Source organism: Podarcis raffonei, chromosome 4, assembly GCF_027172205.1.
Source record: "Podarcis raffonei isolate rPodRaf1 chromosome 4, rPodRaf1.pri, whole genome shotgun sequence".
Taxonomy (NCBI): Eukaryota; Metazoa; Chordata; class Lepidosauria; order Squamata; family Lacertidae; genus Podarcis; species Podarcis raffonei.
This window is the reverse complement of record NC_070605.1, coordinates 14,891,269-14,917,261: the sequence shown is the minus strand read 5'-3', so window position 1 is coordinate 14,917,261 and position 25,993 is coordinate 14,891,269. Positions and strand designations below refer to the sequence as shown.

Here is a 25,993-nt window from a genome sequence, read left to right as displayed (position 1 = left end):
TGGACACAGTATTCCAGGTTTGGTTTGACCAAGGCAGAATAGAGTGGTACTATGACTTCCCTTGATCTGGACACTAGACTTCTGTTGATGAAGCCTGGAATAGCCTTAGCTTCCCATCTCTGATCCAGCCTTTTCAGTATCACCTTCCTGTTGTTGTTTAATAAGCAAGTCTGTTTAAAAAGCCTTCAGTACCATTTGCACCATTCCCAGAGGAAACCCCCGTAGAAAAACAGCGAAGCAGAAGTACTATCTTATTAACTCTTACTTGGCATGCTTACCATCGTGTGCATTTGGATATGTTGAGAGTGTGAGCTGGCAAGCCCCTGGCAAAAATCTCAGGCTTTCCATGAACTTGTGGCTGAACCTTGGCAAGCCATTGTCTCTCTCAAACATCTGTGAAATGGGCGTAATAGTCATGGTCTACCTTTTCAGGGTTGTTGTGAGGATTGCTAGAATAGCGTTCAGCGCTTTTTCGGTGTTCAGACCCCTTTGTGTTAAAATAATTATTACATGGGAGGCAGTTCTGTGTTGAGATGAGCATGTTCAACATGCATCTGCATTAGAGCCCATCTCACCAGAGATGGAGAACCCATGGTCCACAGATGTTGAACTCCCATCTTCACCAAGCCAGCAAAAACCAGTGGCCAGGGATGATGGGAGACGTAGCCCAATACTATCTGGAAACATATTTATATGATTTAAACTTACTTAATGGTGCTTTGTTTTTATATATCTTGTACACTAACCTGGCATTCTTTGCAACGAAAGGTGGTCTGAAAGAACAGCAAATCATTTAAATAGTGATCTCTATATTGGCAAACTCTATTTCAAAGCATTCCTAAGCTACTTACTAGTTAAAAATATCTCTATGCATTACGCAAAAATGCAGCATAAAAACATTAACACGTTGTTATAAAACAAGTACAGGCAGAGAAACAAAAATTGGGGGAAATTCCAGAGTTTTAAGAAGTAAAACAAAAAATTATTTGGAGAAGGGGAAAAAATGTATCAGGCCCAAACAGCCCCATGACAACTGAGAAGGCTGACTTGGGATGGGATGGACAGTGAAGTGGGATGGGTTGGAATATCTGGAACCCTGAACAGAAGCAGTTTCACACTGCAACATTTTGTTACAGCCCCCACTTGTTCATGTATAGTACAGTGGTACCTCGGGTTAAGAACTTAATTCGTTCTGGAGGTCCGTTCTTAATCTGAAACTATTCTTAACCTGAGGTACCACTTTAGCTAATGGGGCTTCCCGTTGCCGTCGCGTCACCACCACACGAGTTCTGTTCTCATTCTTCTGAAGCAAAGTTCTTATCCCAAGCTACTATTTCTGGGTTAGCGGAGTCTGTAACCTGAAGTGTCTGTAACCTGAAGCGTCTGTAACCCGAGGTACCACTGTAACTGCTATTCAGGAATTGGTACCCTGAGTGAACTTTCATCAAGTGAAGTTTTTTAAAAGCAGCTTGTCAATCTAGCCTGCAGGGTGGTGTGTTAATGTTCTTGTTTTCCTCTTAGCTAGAGTTGGTTGTCTTGTGAGACTTGTGTCTTGGACAGCCAGGAAGGACAGGGTTGGCTTCCAGCCTGTTTATGTTGCTTCAGAGTCAGTCATTAGCTGCTGGAATTTCCCCCCTTGAGGGTGTTGGCTGTAGCAGCTTCTTAGAAGCATTTTTTATGGAGGCCACATCAATCTGTAGTGCTTACCCTGTACTGTTTTTTTCTCCTTGGAAACAACTGATTGGCTGGAGGATACTGTTCGTATTCAATTATGGTTAGTTACCGCTTTTCATGCATTGCATAGTATCTAAAGATCTCCTCACTCCCCATGAAGGTCGAATTAAATCAGTTTGCAAATCGGCTTTGGCATCATAAAACTGCAAATTATTATTGGCATGCTGTAGACACTTGTGACTAAGTGCTAAGGGCTTATCTATACAGTGGTTGTTGTTGTTTAGTCATTTAGTCGTATCCGACTCTTCGTGACCCCAAGGACCAGAGCACACCAGGCACTGCTGTCTTCCACTGCCTCCCGCACTTTGGTCAATGCTGGTAGCTTCAAGAACACTGTCCAACCTTCTCGTCCTCTGTCACCCCCTTCTCCTTGTACCCTCCATCTTTCCCAACATCAGGGTCTTTTCCAGGGAGTCTTCTCTTCTCATGAGGTGGCCAAAGTATTGGAGCCTCAGCTTCAGGATCTGTCCTTCCAGTGAGGGCTCAGGGCTGATTTCCTTAAGAATGGATAGGTTTGATCTTCTTGCAGTCCATGGGACTCTCAAGAGTCTCTTCCAGCACCATAATTCAAAAGCACCGATTCTTCGGCAATCAGCCTTCTTTATGGTCCAGCTCTCACTTCCATACATCACTACTGGGAAAACCATAGCTTTAACTATAAGGGCCTTTGTTGGCAAGGTGATATCTCTGCTTTTTAAGATGCTCTATACAGTGGTACCTCGGGTTAAGTACTTAATTCGTTCCGGAGGTCCGTTCTTAACCTGAAACTGTTCTTAACCTGAAGGACCACTTTAGCTAATGGGGCCTCCCGCTGCTGCCGCGCCGCCGGAGCACAATTTCTGTTCTCATCCTGAAGCAAAGTTCTTAACCTGTGGTACTATTTCTGGGATAGCGGAGTCTGTAACCTGAAGCGTATGTAACCTGAGGTACCACTGTACTTACCTTTTGTCCCGTTGTTTTGTCCCTGCTCTGTTTCTGAGTGTTGTTGGGGTTTTTCTTTTTTGCCCTGAACTTTCCTCTCGAAAACCTGCTGAATTGGAGCAAACGTCACTTTAGGTTTCCCACGAATTGACGTTTGTTCCAATTGAACTTTAAAGAGTGGGTTTTCGAGGGGAAAGCTCTGGAACCCCCCATAAAGGGTGTGTGTGTGTATGCTTGTACACCGACCTTTAAATCACAGACTGTGCCTCGAAAGAGCGCAGGAAAAGTACAGTAAGTGTGGACAAGCCCTTAGTTAATAAATAATTCTCTATCCCTGCTGCCCCAAAGCTTTGCTCCCTTGGCCAAGAGGGCTGGAGCTTAATACTTCCCTCTTGCTTCTTCTCCGTAGGTGATGCTCACATTGGACTCCGGAGCATGCAGTTAATCCCATGAGCAGCTGAAGCATGAAGCAAGGCTCCCCTGCGACGTACATGTGATGTGGGCAATCCAGGAATGCAATGCCTTATCCACTGAGTCTCGGCGGGAGAAGCGCATCTCCTAGTTCTAACAAGAAAACGGAATTCGGGAACTTTTTAAAAACTGCTGCTCGCTTCGGTGCTCTTGGTGAAGGCTGCTAGGTTTCATCTCTCTGTGTTGTAACCAAAACAATTTCAATACAAAAATAGCAAGATGATCGACTTGAGCTTCCTTACGGATGAGGAGCAGGAGGCGATCCTCAAGGTGCTTCAGCGGGATTCAGACCTGAAGAGAGCTGAAGAGGAGAGGGTCAGGTAAGAGCCAGGAATTCCTTCATACTTGGACAAGTAGTTCAGTGAGAGTGAATGAGTGTGTAAGAGAGCAACCTGCTAAGTCTTCACCCCCTTCTGGATTTGCTCTGGCTTATTGCCACTAGTGAAGAGTTTTTCTTTCTTTCTTTCCTTTTTGAAATAATCTTTATTTGGTTTTACAAGTATAAAACTATAACAATGCAAAATACATACCCATATTTGGAGATTCCTCCGAATCTCAGGACTTCCTGCCTTCCCCTCCATGGGTCCTACTGTCAACCTTTTCAACTGCATATTATTCAGTAAGCCATATTTTATGTATTTTAATGTATTTTTAATCTTTGTTGGAAGCCACCCAGAGTGGCTGGGGAAACCCAGCCAGATGGGGGCGGGGTACAAATAATAATTATTATTATTATTATTATTATTATTATTATTATTATTATTACACTCCATTTTATCCCTAATATTTGCTGCGCTACAATTGTTATTGCAATCCTGCTAATGTTTTCATGTGCTTACGTTGGTCTCCCAGGTAAGTTATACATTTCCCCCATTTTTATTAAAGTTTTGGTCTTCTTGGTTCCTGAGCTTTCCGGTAAGTTTTGCCATTTCGTCAAAAGTCCAGCAGCTTAGTTTGCCATTCTCCTCTGGTAGGGACTTTGTTCTCTTTCCATCTCTGGGCTAGTTACATCCATGCGGCTGTCGTCACATACATAAAAAGCCTTCTCTGCTCCTTTGGAATATTAGGAATACCTACAATTCCTAATAGAAAAACTTCTGGTGTTTTTTTTTTTAAGTTATTTTAAACATTTTTTCCAATTCATTATGTATCATTTCCCAGAATGCTTTTATTACCTTTCACGTCCACCACATATAATAAAAAAGTGCCTTATTTTTCTTTACATTTCCATCAGTAATTTGTACTTGTCTTACACATTTTTGCTAACTTACTAGGAGTCAAATACCACCGATACATCATTCTCATATAATTTTCTTTCAGTGCGCAACATGCTGAGAATTTCAAATCAGTTTTCCATAACCTTTCCCAATCTGAGAGTTGGGTAAAGGTAAAGGTACCCCTGACTGTTAGGTCCAGTTGTGACCAACTCTGGGGTTGCGGCGCTCATCTCGCGTTATTGGCCGAGGGAGCCGGCGTACAGCTTCCGGGTGATGTGGCCAGCATGACTAAGCCGCTTCTGGTGAACCAGAGTAGTGCACGGAAACACCATTTACCTTCCCGCCGGAGCAGTACCTATTTATCTACTTGCACTTTGACGTGCTTTCAAACTGCTAGGTGGGCGGGAGCTGGGACCGAACAACGGGGATGCGAAGTGCAACTGCCAACTTTCTGATCGGCAAGCCCTAGGTTCTGTGGTTTATTATGCCCCAAATCCCTCGCCCAGTATATCATTACAGATTTAACCTAGTGAAGAATTTTTCTAGTGACGGGGTGCTTCAAGGTGTTTTGGAGTACAATGTCCATCAACCCCAGCCTGGGTTGTTACTAGGCATGGTGGCTATGTTCTACCTCCACTGTTTGCGACCATGTGCCTCTAAACACCAGTTTTCAGGAATCACAAGCAGTGTGAGTGCTGTTGTGCTCCTGTTCTGCTTACAGGCTTTCCATAGGTGGGTCGTTGTGAGGACAGAGTGCTGGGCTAGATGAGCCAGGCAGATTTTGCACCTGGCCTTTGACCACTTGTGACAAAGTGAAGATGCCTGGGCGACAGGATGGTTCCTTGACATTTCCACCATCTGGGAATTATTGGATCTGGACTGTTTTCTCACCCCATCCTGTAGAATTCTATCAGTTATATTTTATCTGCACCATCGGAATAAATTTATGGGACCAAATTGCCTGTTCTGTGAAGCCTGAGCAGGAGGAGTCAGCATTCAGAAAAAGAGGTCGGAATAGGCCAATCTATATGTGGACTGTCCCTGGATCAAGTGACTTTTCTTCTTTTAAGTTCTCAAAGCTCTTAACCCAGCTCAAGGTTGTCGTCTGAACTGGCCAGATGTTTAACTGAGAATCAATCACTGTCAGTCCATCTTTGAGAAAACCAAGACTTTTGAGCTAGCTTTTCCCCAAAATGGCAACCAGGCATTCTCTTTTGGCGACTGCAACCTTGGTTTAAGGAACTGTTTGGTGCCTAGCTTATATATCTGAATTTCTAACACTACTTATGGCAGGCATGGCCAAACTTGGCCCACCAGCTGTTTTGGGACTACAATTCCCATCATCCCTAACCACTAGTCCTGTTAGCTAGGGATGATGGGAGTTGTAGTCCCAAAACAGCTGGAGGGCCAAGTTTGGCCATGCCTGGCTTATGGCCAACATTAAGGGATGATGCGAATTGTACTCCAGAACATCACGGAGAACAACCGTGTTGGCTACCCTGTCCAACAGTTATCGCGTGGGGCCAATGCTAGCATATTCATCACAAGAGCGTGCCGGCAATCGTATCCTTGCATTCTGCAGAGTCAGAATCGCCCTACATAGAGCAAGCATCCCTGGAGACAGTGTCATTTCTCCAACTACATACACATTTGTCTTGTCCCACTGTTGCATCTGGAGAAAGGCTATAAAGCCTATGAACATGGGTGAGTGTAGATTCCATTTGCAGCCATCCTGGTTCCATGATGCCTTTAGGTCTGTTGGAAGACTATTGTCTGTCTCCCACCATAAGCAATATGATCTCCCAACAGCTTGCATACAGCAGATGCCAGTATTTCAGTTTATGGGGCGGGGGCCCTTTCTGTGTTATCAGTCACAGCATCACGCATCTAACAGCACTTTAGCTCCTGCAGAATATTATGGTAAGCTTTTCTCAGTTAAGTTAGAGGAAGGTTCCTGCTGTGCATCGGTCAGGGTTTTTTTGGATGATACAACATGGAAAGATGTGTGGATCCTTCTTCCAGGCCTTGGAACCCTCACCATCTTGTGGTTGTCAGACAAGTAATTGCAGCGTAGTAACCCTTAACACAGAGAAGCAAACGATAAAAATAATCTGGCACCTTGCTACTTTGACCGTCGTGGCCGCTGGCACCATGTAGTCTACAAGGAAGAAATGTTGTGGTTGCATTCTGGTCTTCCAGCTTTCCTCTCTGACATATAAGCCCTTGGAAAAAGATAGTCCTGTTTTTCACTCGTTTGTTTGATCCTGGAAGGAGAATTCCGAGGTGGCTGGTGCTTCACCTCCAAATGCCAAATGTGTCCCCGTATTGTGGTACAGGCCGCCTCCCATGTCCATGCTTCCATGCAGTTGTGTCTAGGGCAGGAATAGGCAGTTGTCCCCTGCTGCAAAACACAAAGTGAACCAACACACACTCTCTATGGAAGGACAGGATGTCTCGTACCCCTATTTCGTTCTCCCATCCTCTGACTCATGCTGACTCTGGAGCTCAAATGAAAGCTATAATCAGTGGGGAAAGGAAGGAATGGGAAACATATTGGACATCAGTTCTGCTTTGCAAAAATCCAGAAGGTCCTCTGCATTGCGAACTGAAAGCCCTTTTGTGTTTGGTTTTATGGTGTGTTTGCAAATTGCCTCGTGACTCCCGTGAAAGGTGATTCATAAATTAATATTACTACTTATAATCTAGGTTTAGCAAGACCTCCTGAAATTTTGCAAGACTGCTTCAGACTGATTTCGAAATCTGGCACTCAACTCACCCTCTTTCCCCTTCCCTCTGAAAAGCAAAACGAAACCTTAATGTCAATATATTCTTTCCACAAGAGCATCTCTCCGCTCCTGTGGTTCCCAGCAGCTGGTATTCAGAAGAATTGCTGCCTCCAGCTGTGGAGGGCAGAGCGTAGCCATTGTCGGTAGTAGCTGTGAATAGCTGTATCTGCCATGAATTTGCCCAGTCCTCTTTCAAAGTCAGTGCCACCTCCTGCAGAAGTGAGTTCCATATGTCCAACTTGGTGGCCATCTGTGGGAGTGAGTTCCATGGTTTAACTACGCTCTGCACAAAGGAGCAGCAGGCCAGCAAGCCAGCAAGTTCTCCTGAACTCACGGAGAACAAGGCTATGTTCCGAACCACTGCTGTCGGAACCGGTGCCCCTCTGAATCCCAATTGCTGGGAATCACAAATGGGGAGAGTGCTGTTGCACTCAAGCCCTGCTTGTGAGCGTCCCATAATGGGCACCTGGTTTCCCACTGGGATGCTGGACTAGTTGAGCCCTTGACCTGAATCCATCAGGGCTCTCCAGGTGGACGTCTTCCGAGATAGCAGAACCTCCATTCCCAGGGGACCAGCCTGCCTCTGAATACCAGATGATGGGGGAAAACAGCTGGAGAGTTGATATTGCCTGTGGGTTTCCCATAATGGGCATCTGGTTTTCCACTGTGAGAACAGGGTGACGGACTAGTTGAGCCCTTTGGACTGACCCAGCAGGCCTGTTGGATTCTTAAAACAGATTTTTATTTTTAAAACAGCAACTTTATCCTTCGTGGTTCCTCTGGCATTTTGTTGCCTTGGGGTTGTGTCCTGAAAACGCAATGTGCAATTAAATCACCTCTCTCGCTAAGGCAGCCTAGCCACTGTCGGGTCCATCGCCCTGGGAGAAGTGTGCTATATCCTTAGTACTTTTGCAAAGCTAAGCAGCATCTGTTGTGGTTTCACACTGGATGGGGGATGGAGTGTTGAGATTCCTGCATTGCAGCAGGGTAGATGGGCTGGACGACCCGTGGAGTCCCTTCCAACTCTACAATTCTGTTCTATTTATTTCTTGTGTTACTTAGCCAGAGTAGTCTTCCATTATATATTGGAAGGCAGAACTACAAGTAAGCTCTGTGTTATGAGACGGGGGAACTGAGGGGCTGTGTCAGGTGGTTTGCAGATAAGAGCTGCCAGATTGAAAGCTTGTTTTCCTAGGCACAATAATTAGCGATGGAGAATTCCTGTGGTCTAGCGGTGATGCAGCATGCGAGTCAGGAGATCTCAGTTCTGTGGTTCATTGGATCTGCCTCTGACACGCACCAGGGCTTTGAATCCCTTGCTAACTCCCACCCATTCTGCCCTTGTGATGGGCACTGAATTACAAAACAATATGGAGTCGTAAAAGCATGCTTACTTTGATTTCATGTATTTATTTGGAGCTTTTGTACCCTGCGCTTTAGCCAGAAAGGTTCCCAGGGTAGCTTTCATACAATAAGTTAAAACGTGATAGTCCCTGCCATTAGGGTTACTATCTTAAAAAATGACACACAAGGAAAAAGGGATGGGGAGGGAAGAGGAAAGAATCAAACCCGAGCGCCAGTTCTTAAACAGTCTTTAACAATTGTGCATGTTTAGAACCCTTCTCTTGCTCCAAACAGTCTAGGGAGAGATAGCTGAGTCAGTACAGCATGAGACTAAACTAAACTCACACTAAACTCTTAATATCAATTGGAAAGTATGATTTTGTACAGTGGTACCTCGGGTTAAGTACTTAATTCGTTCCGGAGATCCGTTCTTAACCTGAAACTGTTCTTAACCTGAAGCACCACTTTAGCTAATGGAGCCTCCCGCTGCTGCCGCGCCACCGATGCACAATTTCTGTTCTCATCCTGAAGCAAAGTTCTTAACCCAAGGTAATATTTCTGTGTTAGCGGAGTCTGTAACCTGAAGTGTATGTTACCTGAAGCGTATGTAACCCGAGGTACCACTGTATTAAATTTCTAACCTTTTGAAACTTACAATTTCTTTTTTTTTTTTTTAACAATCTCTTAATTGAGTCATGGGTTCGAGTTTGAGTCATGGATTCGAGCACCACATTGGCCAAAAATATTCCTGCATTGCAGGGGGTTGGACTAAATGACCCTTGTGGTTCCTTCCAGCTCTACTTGGTTTTATTGACATCCGATGGTGGAGAAGCCATCACAGATCAAATAAAGCAGGCAGAGAACTGTTCTGCAGTGTCTCCCACAATCATCATCACTTCCACTGAAGGCAAGTTGAGACCTACTTCAGCTGAGTGCTGAAATGTGATGTACTGGAAGAAAATAGGAAGCTGTGTTTATACTGAGCCCAGGCCATTAATCCAGCTAGCTTTCCATTGTCTATGCCAGTGTTTCTCAGACGGTGGGCTGGACCCAGCAGTGGGCTTTGGACCAGTTTCAGGTGCTGCTGGCTGCCCGTTGCCTCCTTGCTTATCTGCCGCAGCCCTTAGAGATGTGACGAAAGCCTTTTGGCTGGACCAATTCCAACACCAGCAACATATTGTATGCTGAGGGAAGGTGGCAGGGAGGCTGGGAAGTTCTGGAAGAAGGGAATGGAAGTTTTCCTTTTCTGAGGGGTGATGGCTGTGCAATCAAAAAGTCAGGTGAAAGGTTGATAATAATAAGCAATGACAAACCTAGACAGCATCTTAAGAAGCAGAGACATCACCTTGCCAACAAAGGTCCGTATAGTTAAAGCTATGGTTTTCCCAGTAGTGATGTATGGAAGTGAGAGCTGGACCATAAAGAAGGCTGATCGCTGAAGAATGGATGCTTTTGAATTCTGGTGCTAGAGGAGACTCTTGAGAAGTCCCATGGACTTCAAGAAGATCAAACCTATCCATTCTTAAGGAAATCAGCCCTGAGTGCTCACTGGAAGGACAGATCCTGAAGCTGAGGCTCCAATACTTTGGCCACAACATGAGAAGAGAAGACTCCCTGGAAAAGTCCCTGATGTTGGGAAAGATGGAGGGCAGAAGGAGAAGGGGACGACAGAAGATGAAATGGTTGGACAATGTTCTCAAAGCTATCAGCATGAGTTTGCCCAAACTGCGGGAGGTAGTGGAAGACAGGAGTGCTCTGGTCCATGGGGTCATGAAGTGTCGGACATGACTAAACAACAACAACAACAACAAGAATGCAATGGCCCATCTAGTCCCACTTCCTGTTCTTACAGTGGCCAACCAGATGTCTCTGGGAAACCAGCAAGCAGGACACAACAGCTCTCTCCCCCTCTTCTGTTTTCCAGAGACTGTTATTCAAAAGCATTGACTGGAGACAGAGCCTAGCCATGCTGGCTAATAGCCATTGATATCCATGGATTTGATAATCCTCTTTTAAAGCCATCCAAGTTGATGGCCATCACTGTGTGAAGTACTTTATCTTTCCTGAGCCTTCCAGCAGTCAACATCATTCGATGTCCCAGAGTTATAAGAGAGGGAGTAAAACTTCTCTCTATCCAATTCCTCCATGCTGTGCATTCTTTTGTAAACATCTATCACGTTGCCTCTTACTCTCCTTTTTCTCTAAACCAAAAGGCCCCCAAAGCTGCAACTGAGAACAGAAAGGAAGGAGATAAGAGAAGAATGTGGCTAAAAGGAGGAAGAAGTGTCAAAGGACCAGGGAGGATGGATGGAGGAAGCTAGCAGTTTGGGCGGGGAGGAGATAAAAAGTACACCGTTGTGTGTGAAAGGAGAAGAAATCACTGGAGATTTAGAAAAACTGCTTTGAGAGGCACATGGGTGCGGAAAGGGGCGGATACAAAAGAAAATGTATTCTCTGCTTTGAGTCTCAGGATCATAAAATCCTTCCTAATGAATTCTGCTGAGTCACAATATCTCCAAAGCAGGTGTCTGTACTTTTCTTGTAGAAAACTAAGGAGCAACAGTGATCTGCTTAGGGCAGCCTTTCTCAATCTTGAGGTGTTGTTGGACTACAACGCCCATCATCCCTAGTTAGCAGGTCAGGGATGGTGGGATTTGTAGTCCAACAACATCTGTGGACCCAACGTTGAAAAAGGCTGGCCCTTTGGGGCACACTCACCCACGACCACCGGAAGTTAGGCATATTGTTCTCAGCTGCCTTGAGTACAACATTACTGTATGAGGGAAAATGTATAACATCCCTTCATGTGATCTACAGGAGCTTGAAAAATATGGGGCTTTATGTTTCTTTAGTTGCATCCTTGCTGGTGGGGAAGTACTTGTAAAATTATGTCATTGGCTTTTCTGCTGATAAGGCAGGGTGTGGTGTGCATTTAGAATCAAATATTTACTTTTAGATTGTTACTTCGGCAATGGGTTTGCTTAAAGGGCTGCTATCGCTGGCTTAAATGATTGTGTCAACAAGTCCTGATAATTCACTGCATCTGCACCTCCCAAGTATAAGGAGAACTTAGTCTCTACACAAATAGCAAATGAGTTGGTGAAACATTTCCTGGGTTTTACAGTTTCAGATCTTGCAGAAGGGGTGTGTGTCACATGTTTGAATACTTTCCCCTAGTCCTTTAGGTAGCTCCCCAGACATTTAAGGAACTCAGAGGGTCAACGCCAGCACTGTTAATTGAATTTGGAAAGTAATGGCCACCCAGCGAAGCTGAAAACTTTGTGGAGCGAGGGACAGCTTTCTTCTTTGCTGTATTCTGTACCAGCTGCAAGCCCTGAACTTTCTTTAAAGACAGCTCCATGGTCCAGGATCATTGCAATAGCCCCACCACCCAGATATTTTTGAGACTACAATTCCCATCATCCCTGACCACTGGTCCTGTTAGCTAGGGATGATGGGAGTTGTAGTCCCAAAACATCTTGAGGGCTGTGTTTGCCTATGCCTGCTGTAGCCTGTTTCTTTGATAAACGGGGTTAACACAGGAAGAGTAGCCTAATGGCTACTTCTTGTGTTTCCAGTTAAGGTGTCTAAAATGAGATTTAAACCCTGCGCTTTTAAACACAAGTGGTAAACTGATTCTTCTGTCTGTTAACCCACATATGTGGGTCTGTAGGAAGATAAAATATAATTCATTATATTCCCTCACCTACCTACTAAAGCACTAACCTCAGTGCTTTTACTAGCTTTTACACAGGATTAAAACCACTCTTCATTATTGCTCTGATCCCATTATTAATCAGCCCTTCCTCAATTATGGTATTTGCATTTTTTAAAATAAAAAAACCAGCCCCTCCCCTTTGGTACTTAACTCCACAAGCAGTTTGGCTCTGAGTGACTCATCCTTGAGTTGACTACCTGCACTGTACCCTCTTGTTAGTCAGCAAGAGAACCTGGAGCCAAAGGAAGTGAATCAGGCATTTTCAGATTCATTATTACCCAAATCAGTGCCTTTCTGTTGAAAGCAATTCAGACTGTCCTAGTGGCATTCTCAAAACAAGAAAATACCGTATTTTTCCGTGTGTAAGACGCCCCCATGTATAAGACGCCCCCTATTTTTGGGGACACAGATTTAAGAAAATGGGGTGATGTATCTGCATATAAGATGCCCCCTAATTTCTGACATTATTTTTTAGGGGGAAAACCTTGTCTTATACACGGGAAAATACGGTAATCCGCTTGGATAGCTCAGTTGGTTAGAGCCTGGTGCTGATAATGCCAGGGTTGCAGGTTCGATTCCCAGCTGCATATTCCTGCATTGCCGGGGGGGCGGTTGCATTATATGATCCTCAGAGTCCCTTCCAACTCTGCAAGTCTATGACTCTATGAAAAATCAGGATTTTGAACTTCTTCTGTTCTCCATCCCCCTCACCACACATACATTGGCTGTTAAGTTGTGGGTGAACATATCAGACGACACAGCGATTCTTCAAACAGCTCTTGTTTATTCACAGGCCAGAACAGAACTGAACTGAAGGGTTCAGCCAGCCTTCTTATATAGAGCTCCACTACAACGCAACAGTAACCATTTTCTGTAACTATCCAATCACTGAACGTCACTTTCAATCCCTTATTTGCATATGTGGACCTGAGTGAAAACCATCTACAGTATCCCCCTGCTGGCCCAGGGTGAAAACTTCAGTACATAACATTGACCCCCCTCCCCCAGTTCATAACCCTTGCAGGGGGGGAAAAGGTTGCAATTGCAGGAATAGGGTGGGCCCTGAATACAATGCATCTCAGGGGTCAAAGGCCAGGGTAAAGAGGTTTTATATGCTCTGTGCCATTGTAAAAAAGAATATAGATCTACTGGTGTTTTTATGATGTGGTGTCCTCACGCTCCATAAAAGCAACCATTGATTTTAAAAAACAGTGACGCAGGAGACAGAGCTGAACGGTTAGATACTTAAAGCCCCTAAACTAGAATAACAAAGGAAGACAAGTCATGTGTTACAGAAGCTGGAATTCTAACTCCCTTATGACCAGTCACGCTGATTCAAAGTGGTGCTTCATAACTGCAAGTGAAGAGGGCTGGGGTGGCTTGAGAGAGTACATACTTTTGAAAGGTCACTCCCAAGTATTGCTATGAGTTTGTGGGTGCCCAGAAACCTCCTCAATTCCTGGGTTCCAGATCCTCCCCTTAAATTCCTGGAAGTATTGGATATCTTGGAGTTTAATCAATGCTTGGAGCATTGAGATGGGCTGCCGTATGCTGAATTTAGCAGTGTCGAAACACAGGCCAAACCCGTTTTTTCCATGCTCGTGAAATTTCCAGGGAGAAGAGCCATTGTGGAGAACAAAAGGAAGGTAATGAGCAATTAACAAAGCAGATACTCTGTGGCAGGTGGCAGATGGGTATCAGCCCCTTCTTCCACTGAGAGACAGCAGAGAAAAAGTGTTAAACACAGCAAGCTGAGCCTCTGAATAATAATAATAATAATAATAATAATAATAATAATAATAATAATAATAATTTATTATTTATACCCCGTCCATCTGGCTGGGCTGCCCCAGTCACTCTGGGCGGCTTCCAACAAAATATTAAAATACAGTAATGCATCAAACATTAAAAGCTTCCCTAAACAGGGCTGCCTTCAGCTGTCTTCTAAAAGTCTGGTAGTTCTCTTTGACATCTGGTGGGAGGGCGTTCCACAGGGCGGGTGCCACTACCGAGAAGGCCCTCTGCCTGGTTCTCTGTAACTTGGCTTCTCGCAGTGAGGGAACCGCCAGAAGGCCCTCGGCGCTGGACCTCAGTGTCCAGGTAGAACGATGGGGGTGGAGATGCTCCTTCAGATATGCTTCATTTCTTTTTGGATCCAAGGTGGTAGCAGTCGGAGGAGCAGGACCATCTTGGGGTGCAATGCTTTGAGCAGAGAGGCTCAGGTTGTATATATGTGTAAATAAACTGTACATCATAAAGACACCACACAGGAATGTGTACCAAAAATGCATATATTGCGGCACAGTGTGCATAACAATGCATGTATTTGTGGAAAGAAAATACAAAGATGCGTCATACTGTTGCTTTGCAAAAAAATGTGTTGTGTTAAGCAAAATTGCCTCTTGAGATCCTTTAATGGGGAACATCTGTTAGTTCCATACATCCCTGAATTTCACTTGGCCTTCTCTTGGGGACTGTTTTCCCTGTCCTGTGGAGATCCCTGCCAGTAGAGGTTCGGCAAGAACTATCCCTCCCTTCTTCTAGATGTCTTTTGAAAACTATATTGTCTATGCAGGCCTTCACAATATAAGTTTCCTCTTTTTACTCATTCAGTATGTATTCAGTTTTATTAATGTTTTTATGGATGCTTTCTGCTGATTTTATTCTGGTTATGTTGATTTTAATCTGGTTATGTTGTACGCTGCCTACGTACATTGGTGTGTGTGTTTTTTAAAAAAATGAAAGTGTACAGTCATACCTCGGGTTGAAGTAGCTTCAAGTTAAATATTTTCGGGTTGCGCTCCGCGGCGACCTGGATGTAATGATGGAGTGCGTTACTTCCAGGTTTCGCTGCTCATGCATGCACAGATGCTCGAAATGATGTCACGCGTATGCGCGGAAGCGGCGAAATGCGACCCACAGACGCACAGTCGTGTCTTACGTTTACTTCAGGATGCGAACGGGGCTCCGGAACGGATCTCGTTCGTATCCAGAGGTACCACTGTATATTATAAATACATAAATAAATAAAAGATGTATATTGGTACTAAAATGTTGATGAATTTTCATATGGGCTTTAAAAACCACCACCACAATCTGATGAGAAGAAAATTACCTAAGATAAAGAATTGTGTGTGTTCCTTGTCTGGTCAGATAGCTTCCAAGACAGTATGGTCAAGCTTCCTTCGCTGCAAGGCATGTGTAATAATCTTTCCACCCCTTCCTTCTCACCCCCCCCAGGCATTTAAGTGAAAAAGTTAAAGATGAGATCCAAGTTAAGAACATGAGCGGCCAGTGGTTTTACGAAGCCAAGTCCAAGAGGCATAGAGAGAAAATTCACGGAGCAGACATCATTCGGGCGTCCATGAGGAGGAAGCCATTTCCAACAGGTATGCAGTGTTGACTTTAAAAATAATAAAAATAGTAGAGCTGTTTTGAAGTGAAGAAAGGTATTTGGGTCTCTGTGTAGAGCTTCAATCAAGAACAAAACTACAGAATCACAGAATTGCACAGGATGTTGGAGGCCATCTTGTCTAACCATCTTAACTGCCTTATGATTTCTTTAAAATGTGAAGCTTATATTAGGGTGGTTTTTTTAAAAAATCTAATTAATATATAGTTGACTGAGATCCTAACTGAGAATTACTTTCCAGTTGGAAAGAAGCAGAAGTCCCAGCAAGCAGGGTTGGGATAGCGGGCTTGTTGGTTTTGAATGTCTTGCGTAGATTCCCCCCCCCCCCCAATTTCGTTGTTCTGTATGGGACAATGACAATAAAGATTATCGTATCGTTGGGTCTGCTAACCAATCAGTACCCAATAGGGAGAATGGATACGAAATCTTATGGAATATGTAGAAATGGCAAAACTTACTGGAAGAAAAAGAAATCAAGATAACTATTTATAAAAGAATGGAAATGGTTTATTGAATATTTACAGATAAATTGCAAACAGGTAAAAACATTGGCAGGATTATTGTAATAACCTGCAGTTTCATAAGAGTGTGCATTTAAAGTAGATAATTCAATCAGCAAATTAAATGAATTTGGATATGCAGAAGGTATTAAAAAATTAATTTAAGGAACCGCACAAAGAGGGGGAAGGAAGTGAAATGTTGAATTGTTAAAATGATTGTAAAATTAATGAAATGTATAAATTTGAAAAGTATAAATAAAAACTTTTTTTTTAAAAAAAGAGAGTTTCTTCCCAGAATTGCCAACATGGTACCTGTGGGGCACATCTGCAGAGGCCTTCTCTGGGGGCCACAGCCTTCAAGCCTCCCTGCTGTAATTAGGCTTGAAGGAAGCATTATCTAATATCCAGTAAAATAGGTTGCTGCATGTGTCTGGCGACAGGCTGTATTTGTGGGCCCGAAAACATTGTTTATCCTCTATTAAATCTGTACCCCACCCTTCCTCCCAAAGGAAACCAGGGAGGCAAACATAAAAATATCAAAATGCCACAATTTCAAATAAAAAAACATATTTAAAATGTTGAAAAATGTTCTTAAAACAAATAAAAAAATCATATACCTGCACAGTTATTGACAACCTTTGTTTTACTTGAAACTCTAGGATCTTTTAATTTTATTTAGAAGATTTATATCCCCTCCCCTTTCATTATTACTTTAATCAAATGACCGTCAAGGTAGCTTATGGCAGACAGCAAGAGTACAGTGGTACCTCGGGTTACAGACACTTCAGGTTACAGACTCCGCTAACCCAGAAATAGTACCTCGGGTTAAGAACTTTGCTTCAGGATGAGAACAGAAATTGTGCTGTGGCGGCGCAGCAGCAGTGGGAGGCCCCATTAGCTAAAGTGGTGCTTCAGGTTAAGAACAGTTTCAGGTTAAGAACGGACCTCCTGAACGAATTACGTTCTTAACCCGAGGTACCACTGTACATAGATTTTCTTACGACCCACCCTGTTTCTATGATTATTGGTTGTTCTAAACTTTTTCAGTTGTCATGAGCTGCCCTGGGACCTTCGGATGAACGGCAGTTAACTGAGCACCATACAAAATCCACACACACACACTCCAAGCCCACACAAACCAATAATAACCATTTTATTATATATACGCCGCCCATCAGGCTGGGTTTCCCCAGCCTCTCTGGGCGGCTTACAGCATACCTAAAAACATAATAAAAACATCAAGCATTAAAAGCCTCCCGATACAGGGCTGCCTTCAGATGTCTTCTTAAAGTTATGGAATCCTTTATCGCCTTGACATCTGAAGGGAGGGCATTCCACAGGGAGGGTGCCACTACCGAGAAGTCCCTCTGCGGACTGTAGCCTCTTGGCTGATGGGTCAGGTCAAGGGACGCTTCCCTGCAGCACGCTTGACAAACCCGGTGCAAAATGGCAGTTGGGGTCCAGTGTTCTTTCTGGAAGGGAGGGAGGAAGGAAGCACTTTGAAGCTGCTCCTTTCTCTGGCCGACGGATGGATGGAGGCCAGATTATCTCTCCACCCGCCTTGCTGCAATGTTCTTCATGAGAGGCCAGGGGAGCAGCCGCTCTGTGACTCTTGATCGCCCAGCCGACAGCAGAGGTTCCAAGTATCTCAAAATGCTTATTCTCAGCACCACGTAGACATATGGAGGGAAGTCATTGCCTCAGGTGGTGATGGCAGCCATTTTAAAAAATACACTAGGCCAATTCATGGAGACGAGCCCTTGCGAGCGACATGTTTAGCCATGGCTCCTCCTGCCCCAATGCTCCAATACAGTACACCGTTTTGCTTGGCTGCTGTAGAAAGTGGAATTCAATTATCCTTCAGCAAGGCTCTTCTTGTTTTTAGATGTCTGGAAATTCAAAGGTGCTGTTGTACTTGTGGGAATGACTTGCATTGAGGGTCTAAGGTCTACTTAATGGGGATTTCTATGACATTTGTAACTCTTTCATGAATCGCATTTATCATAACAGGGTTCGTTCCAATGACTTGTGCTTATAAAGCATATTTCGCATGTTAAAAAATAGACCAGTTGTTTAAGAACACCAGGAGTTACAAAACTATAGAAATGCCTTTTAAGACTTAGAATCTTGAATAGGCTGGAAGGTGGGTGCTTAATTGCGTGCCAATTTAAAAGCTCCTTGGTATCCCTTGTTTTGAGCATTTACAGAGAAAATGCAAGATAACCTTTCCCCTGTTTGTTTCAGCAGAACTGAGTCAAAGTAAGTCAGACAAGACAAAGAGCAGCTGGGTGAACAATGTCAATAAAGAAGTTTTCACGCCTCCAGAATTGCTGGGTGCCATAAAAGAGGCAGAGGTGGAATCGAAATCTGATGAAAGGTTAGACACTCAGAGAAACGTGTTTGATAGCTTTGTTGTTATTGTTGTATAAACCAGTTGGTCAGTTGAACTGATTCAGAAAATGCAGCCTTCAGCATTGTGACTTAATTAACTGTAAATTTAACTTTACCTACAGAATAATTTTCAGTGTGTCTCAGGGAACCTAGTTGGGTGACGTAAATAGTTGTTGTCGTGATATATCAGTATTGTTCAGCGAATAGAATTGTGTTGTGGGGGCTATTGCAGTTGCCTCTGATGGCTAGCTTCCAAAAGACGGAATCTATTTGGGAGAATATCAGAAAGCAAAATACTGTAGTCAGAAACCGTGTTGTCTCGATGCTAATGGCGAGTATCAGCATCATTTGGTAAACCTACAACGGCCCCTTTATATTCCTATTGTAGATATTAATCTTTTAGTGGCCTGTTAGAATTATTTGTTATATGTGGCATGATGATGATGATGATGATGATGATAATAATAATAATAATAATTTATTATTTGTACCCCGCCCATCTGGCTGGGTTTCCCCAGCCACTCTGGGCGGCTTCCATAGAAACCAAAAAACACTAAAATATCATACATTAAAAACTTCCCTGAACAGGGCTGCCTTAAGATATGATGGGTAATGCCTCATCGTTTCACACACTGAACAGTTCCCCCTCCCCTTTTTCTTAGAGCAAATGTTAGTCCCATCCACACCTATAGACATTCTGGGTTAGAAAGGAATGTGCCTCAGATGTGAACTGCAATAAATGAAAATCGCCCTTGTTTAAAGTGAGGGAAGGGCTGTCAATTTCATGAACTGTTCCTTTTCTCCAGAGTAGTATTTACCAACCTTTTTGTGGGTGGGAAGAGAGAAGTGTACTTTCAGTGAGAAGTCCTTTAGGTGTGTCGCACAAAGCTGACAATGGAAATTCACGTTGCTGTTATTATTTTGAAGGGTGTGAGTGACCTGAGGCCCCCTTCTCTTCCAGACTTTCATAGTACACAGCAACCCAAGCTGGTCAGATGGAGGAAATCAGAGCAGTTATTTTTTGTATGATTTTCCTCCTGGTTCCATATCTGCAACCAGGCCTGCTTCCCATCTCCAACATCATCCTAAATGAAACTTCAAGGACTGTCCCCTTATGGTAGTCAGGCTTGGAGATGGCACAGGCATGGAAGAAAGATGTTTGGCTCCATCTGTCAACTGTGGTGGAATTTTCCTGGGTGCAGCTGTCAAATTGTACTATAAGCCACAGTAAATACCAGTTGCCAGGATAAATGTAGGAAAAGATCAGAGGTGTTTGGGTGGAAGTTAATTAAAGTAACTATAATGGATATTCGTGAAAAAGAGTTGTCTGTTCATAGACTCAGAGAGCTGGAAAGGAACCCGAGGTTCCAACCCCCTGCAATGTGGTAATCTCAACATGTGGCCCCCCATCCAATTTGCAACCATACCAGACCCTGTTTAGCTTTGCAAATGTGTTCGCAGTTTTATCACTGCACCACTAGGACAGCCCAAAACAAGTTGATACAGCTGGTGTCCATAAATTTGACTTGTGCACCTTTTGGATTTACTTTGCTTCCCGTTCTGTGGTGCTTCCTTTTTGTGGGTGTTTGTGCTAAGATGATTCAGAAACCGCACCTGGGCTGCAGGCATGTTCCCTCCTTTGCAAACACAGTCAGTTCTCAAGTGGATACTTATATCTGGTTGGGAGGGTTTGACAGCCATCACTGGCTTTAGGAACACAGGGTGGGGGGCTGCCTTTCACGTAGCCATGACTCCATCTAGCTCAGTATTATCAATGGAGAAGTGGAACTGCTCTCCAGGGTTTTGGATGGTCCCTGGGGCCTTCTGTGTATAAGGTACCGTATTTTTCCCTCTATTACACGCAGATTTTTTCTCCTAAAAAGTAAGGGAAAATGTCTGTGCGCGTTATTGAGCGAATGTGTGGTCCCTGGAGCTGACAAGCGCAAGTGAAGGCAAAAATCAGGCAAATATCAAATCGTCCGGAGAAGGGAGGAAAGCTGCTGCTTTCCTGCATTCTGCCTCAGGGTCTTACTGCCCACCCGCTTCTGTTTCCTTACTGTGTTTGCTCAAACGGAACAAAGAGCAGGGAAAGCCCCTCCCCTCCAGGCAATTCCTTTCCGTGCGTCTGGGACTCGAAGGCAACATGCAGGTTGGGGGGGGGAGAGAGAGAGAGAGCTGGCTGGCTTGTGTGGGGGGGGGACTTTTGCCTTCCTTTCCTCCCTCCGGTAAAACCCCTCTCCTGCATTCTTAGCCAGCTGCTTCTCTGCACACCCCTCTCCTTGTCGCTTCTATGTTTTTCCTTCCCTCCCTACTTAAAACGTGGTTCCAATCACGGATCCACATGGATCCTCAGGATCTTTGCATTGAGTCACCCCAAATTCACCATCAGATCACATAGCATGTCCATGGCTACAGCCTGCACCAAAAAAATCACGCACCCACTGTTGCCTGGGGCTGCAATGGTACAAAAACGTGGTTACAAAGCATGGATCCACATGGATCCTCAGGATCTTTGCATTGGGTCACCCCAAATTCACCATCAGATCACATAGCATGTCCATGGCTACAGCCTGCACCAAAAAAATCACGCACCCACTGTTGCCTGGGGCTGCAATGGTACAAAAACGTGGTTACAAAGCATGGATCCACATGGATCCTCAGGATCTTTGCATTGGGTCACCCCAAATTCACCATCAGATCACATAGCATGTCCATGGCTACAGCCTGCACCAAAAAAATCACGCACCCACTGTTGCCTGGGGCTGCAATGGTACAAAAACGTGGTTACAAAGCATGGATCCACATGGATCCTCAGGATCTTTGCATTGGGTCACCCCAAATTCACCATCAGATCACATAGCATGTCCATGGCTACAGCCTGCACCAAAAAAATCACGCACCCACTATTGCCTGGGGCTGCAATGGTGCAAAAACGTGGTTACAAAGCATGGATCCACATGGATCCTCAGGATCTTTGCATTGGGCTACCCCAAACTCACCGTCAAATCACATGTCTGTGGCCGCAGCATGAAGCACAAAAATGATACATCCACTGTTTCATTCAGAATTTTTTTTTCTTGTTTTCCTCCTCTAAAAACTATGTGCGTGTTATGGTCAGGTGCGTGTTATCGAGCGAAAAATACGGTATGTGAGCTATCACTGAGGCAAGGCCCTGTGTATTGTTCTGCAACCATGCTCTGTTCACCGAATCTTAGAATTGTAGAGTTGGAAGGGACTGCAAAAATCGTCTGTTCCACCCTCCTACAATGCAGGAATTACAGCTAAAGAATCCCTTTAGCCAACCGTTGCTTTAAAACCTCCAGGAAAGGTCCACATGACCTTCCATTCCACTGTCAAACTGCTCTTACCATCAGAAAGTTCTTCCCAATGTTTAGCCGGAATCTCCTTCCTTGCATTTGAATCAACTGGTTCGGGTCCTACCCTCTGGAGCAACAGAAAGCAAGCTTGCTCCATCTTCCATGTAACAGCCCTTCACACATTGTGTTTCTGTCTCTTTTGTTTAGAGCCCTGGGTACTTACATAGAAAACGGGGGGAGGAGGCAGTGCTTCTTTGTATTGCAAAGTTTTGTGTGTGAATGTTCAGAATCGCTGCTTCATGTAGACATAACACAACCCTGCACTGCCTCAGCACAGGAGCTCTGCCTTGCTCAGTAATGTGTAGAAAAAGTGAGATTTTTTCAATACAGAGCTAGTAGACTTTTATATGGAGGTGGTTGGAATTTCTCTATAATTCTTGACTTGCAACCTGGCAAACACTTTTTGCAAATGACAAATCAGATTGCCTTCACTTAAAGCCTTTCAGATTCCTCATTTTTGCATTATGTGGTATCCTGTGACATTGTGTGAGAGAGGGAGGAGAATCGATTAAATACATTGCGGGTGGGATAACTTGAGGGTCTGTGCACCCAGCTCCAAGGTCATAATGGCTGAAACTAAAATAGTTACAGATGCCTAGAGTTCCTTGCATGGGAGCCCTGATATTTAAGCTAGTTTCAAGTGTGTGGCATAGCAAGCTCCAAGTAATGGGCTGGTTCTTCTTTTTCTTTACAGCCCCAAAGTGTTCAGTGCAGCCTCTGACGCATTAGAGACGCCTCAAGAAAAAACAAGGAAGTTAGCTGCCTCACCGTCTAAGGTGAGTTCATTGTCAGTGTCCTGGATGGAAGACAATGAGAAAACAATACGGGCACCATGATCTCTGTGTTATTGCCAAAGGAATTAACTACACCAGCGGTAGGGAACCTCCCCTCACACCGCCCAGTGAGCCGCCAGGTCTTAAATTGCCAGGCCAAATTTGACAGGTGGGTGGGCTGCGCCCCTGCCAGCTGACATCACAGTGGCGTCAGGTGATGAGCCTCTTTTGAAAGCGTGGCTTCAAAGAGGCTTGCTCCAGGATTAGGAAGGGGTTCTCAATGGAACCCTTGCCAAAGCACGTTTCCCACCCAATTTTAACACAGGTTTCAATGAAACCCCTTTCCTGATCCTGGAGCAATACATGATCCCACTACTCATCAGCTGATGGGATCAGGTGAGCAATTGGGAGTTCATTTTAAGCTTCCTTTGAAACTATTATCGGTATCCCCCCCCCCCATAAAATTACTCTGACATGAATTGCATAGAGAGTAGTGGAGCAACCAACCTTTGGAGCTGAAATGTGGACTGCAGCTTTGGTCAAACCTGAGCAACAGTCACAGGCTGTAGCCTGGAAGTTCTGGTTAGACTGGAGATATTGGACATGTTCCCACACACTTTGGTATTTATTGAAGTGGGAGGGCCTCACTAGCATGCAAGCAATGCAGTGATCTGTAAATGGTCAAATATATATCACTATAAGGGTCCATATTTGTGTGTTCAATATTTGCTGTGCTTTGTTTTTTTAGCTGCCCGTTTGCAAATTATGGATCTGGTCCCATCGCTTGGTAGTGTGTGTGTGTTTACGGATTCCCTCGTCTTTTAAAAAGCAACAAGCTTTTTTTGTCCTCATTTTGGAACTTGGGTTGTACTTCTAGAACCCTGGGATGATAACCATTTCCTCCCTCCTTTAAAAAAAATTAAAATGGGTTTCCATGGTTTCCACTTACAGGAAAAATGCTCCCCTCAAGTCCCCTTTTAATAATAATAATAATAATAATAATAATAATAATAATAATAATAATTTATTATTTATACCCCGCCCATCTGGCTGGGTTTCCCCAGCCACTCTGGGCGGCTTCAAACAAAACACTAAAATACAATAATCTATTAAACATTAAAAGCTTCCTTAAACAGGGCTGCAAGTTCAGATTTTTGTGTTGTTTTAGATTTTTCATATCCCAGGGTCCTTGGAAGTCCCACTCACAGTAACTCAAGGTTCCTCAACATGACCGTTTCCTGCTGCCACCCATTTTCTTAGCATCCTTTTAAAACCACAGGAAGAAAAAGACAGGTTTATTCTTGGCTACATGGTAAGCAGGGAGAGCACTAAACCACGTCTGGTTTTAGCCAATGTGTGAAGCCAAAACTTGGGTTAACTCAGCACAGCATTGGAGTAAAAAAAACCCTTCTCTGGAAGCCTGCACATTCACCTGGTCCTGGTAAGCCATAGTTTGTCTTACTGAGACCCGCAAAACATGCTGTTACGTTTTCCATTTTCCTTCCTTCCTTCCCATGCTCTCCCCCCCCCCCCCGCCCCCAGTAATACTGTAGTGCTAAGCAGAAAATTCTTATTTTGTTCTAGCAAAGGAAAAACCCATTCAATGAATCAACTCTACTAGAAGATCATGCAAAAAATGAGCAGCCTGAACATGGAATGGCGGTGGAGAAAGGTGAAGGTTTCTAAATACATAATCTGTGTTGTTTCTGTGGAGACACTGAAAACATGACCAAGTGTGACAAAATACGTTTACATTTTGGGTGTCGTGTTAATGACTCCATGTTCCCAAGGAATTGTTAGGTTTCCCTTTTTTTGCAGTATGCAGAAACCTGCAGTGTTATGTACTGAAGTTCTCACCCTGGGCCAGCAGGGGGATACTGCAGATAGTTATGCAAATAAGGGATCGAAAGTGACGTTCAGTGATTGGATAGGTTTAGAAAGTTGTTACAGTAACGTTGTAATGCAAGCAGGCTGACTGAACCCTTCAGTTCAGCTCAGTTCTGTTCTGGCCTGTGAATAAACAAGAGCTGTTTGAAGAATCGCTGTGTCGTCTGATATGTTCACCCACAACTTAACATGCAGCATGAAGTGGAACAGTTCTCAGTCTGCTACATACGTAGATCAGGCCCAAGTTAAAGCTTAAACTGGTGCTGCCTTGTTACGTTGCATTTTTTTTTTTTTTACTTTAACAAGCACGTTGATGCAATTCCTTCCCCAAGACATGCAATAATGCTTTTACTTAGTTGCATGCCCCCCTTTTTTGCAACTAACGTGTGTCCCTTACATGTAGTGTGTTTTACCCTTTGCTTTGTGTGCGCTTTGCATCTTGTTTTGCAGACCCGCGTTCGGTAGAAAACCAGCCCAAGGTAGACGTAACAAACCACAGCAGGGTAGAGGAGCCTCAGCAGGCTCCTGCAGAACCGAACGACTTGCAGAGGCAGGCAGGGAAACCACCTGTGCCCAAAGCCAGGAGAAACATCCACAAGACATCAGACGTCAGCTTGAAGAGCGAAGAGCCCTTCCCCCAGGCTCCAAAAAGGATCAAGCAGGTTAACGGCCAGGGGTCTCTGCCCAGGGGCATTCTGAAGCGCAGCTCCAGCTCCAGCTCCACCGATTCCGAAGTGCTCCGCTTGAACCAAACTTTGGAGCCCTCCGGCAAAAGCGGATTGCCAGCCCCGACCGTCCTTGAACGTGTTGCGGAGAAGAGCCCTCCTCCTCCAGGCGAATCCGAAGGCTTCTCCGAAAACTCGTTGGAGAGGCTGAAGCAGGTCCGGTTCTCGTCCAGCGTCAGTCAGAAGGAGCGCCCGCCGAGCCTTGAGTTGCACGAGGGCAAGGAATCCGGGGAGTTCGTTTTGTTGGACTCCGACGCCAATGGGAACAGAGCGGGCGACCCAGGTGTGCTTCAGAGTCAGCGGACTCTCCCGTCTAAGCCTCCTCGCGCCCATTCTCCAGCCTTAAACGGTAACACTGAGAGCCAAGGAGAGGGAACGGCTCCAGGTTCTCATGGTGCCAAGAACTCGGGTCTGCCATCCAACACATTGCAGCCTGAGAAACATCCTGTCGCAGGACCTACAATTCCAAGTGACTCTCCTAGCAAGACCTTCCCCTCAGTGAGGGAAGAACAAACCGATACCATGAAGCCTCAGATCAAAACTAAGCCGCCGAGCCTTGAACAGGACGTCTCGAAAAGCACACCTGGTAAGAAATAATAGCATATCCCAGTGAGTTAACAATCTAGTGAGATTTTCAGGGCCCTGTCTAGCTGTCTGCCATTTGGAGGGATCACTAATGCTTTTACTATCTTAACCCTGATCAATTCAAGTCCTAACCGTTTGCTTGTTTTCTCGCT

The 25,993-nt window shown here is 44.5% G+C and overlaps 1 protein-coding gene across 8 annotated transcripts in view; it reads left to right on the top strand.

Annotated features, from left to right (window-relative positions):
- Positions 1–3,277: 3,277 nt before the first annotated feature.
- Positions 3,278–25,993, top strand: part of SYTL2 (synaptotagmin like 2) — a 44,626-nt gene continuing 21,910 nt past the window's right edge. For 4 of the 8 annotated variants that reach the window (XM_053385515.1, XM_053385513.1, XM_053385512.1 and 1 more), the window contains exons 1-5: positions 3,278–3,446; positions 15,432–15,580; positions 18,348–18,480; positions 22,566–22,647; positions 24,229–24,316. In XM_053385515.1, the coding sequence (XP_053241490.1) occupies positions 3,346–3,446; positions 15,432–15,580; positions 18,348–18,480; positions 22,566–22,647; positions 24,229–24,316 (553 nt within the window). In that variant the 5' untranslated portion in view covers positions 3,278–3,345. Of the gene's footprint in view, positions 3,447–15,431; positions 15,581–18,347; positions 18,481–22,565; positions 22,648–24,228; positions 24,317–25,512; positions 25,843–25,993 lie in introns of those variants that run through there. The other 4 variants (XM_053385517.1, XM_053385516.1, XM_053385514.1 and 1 more) reach the window with 2 other exon arrangements.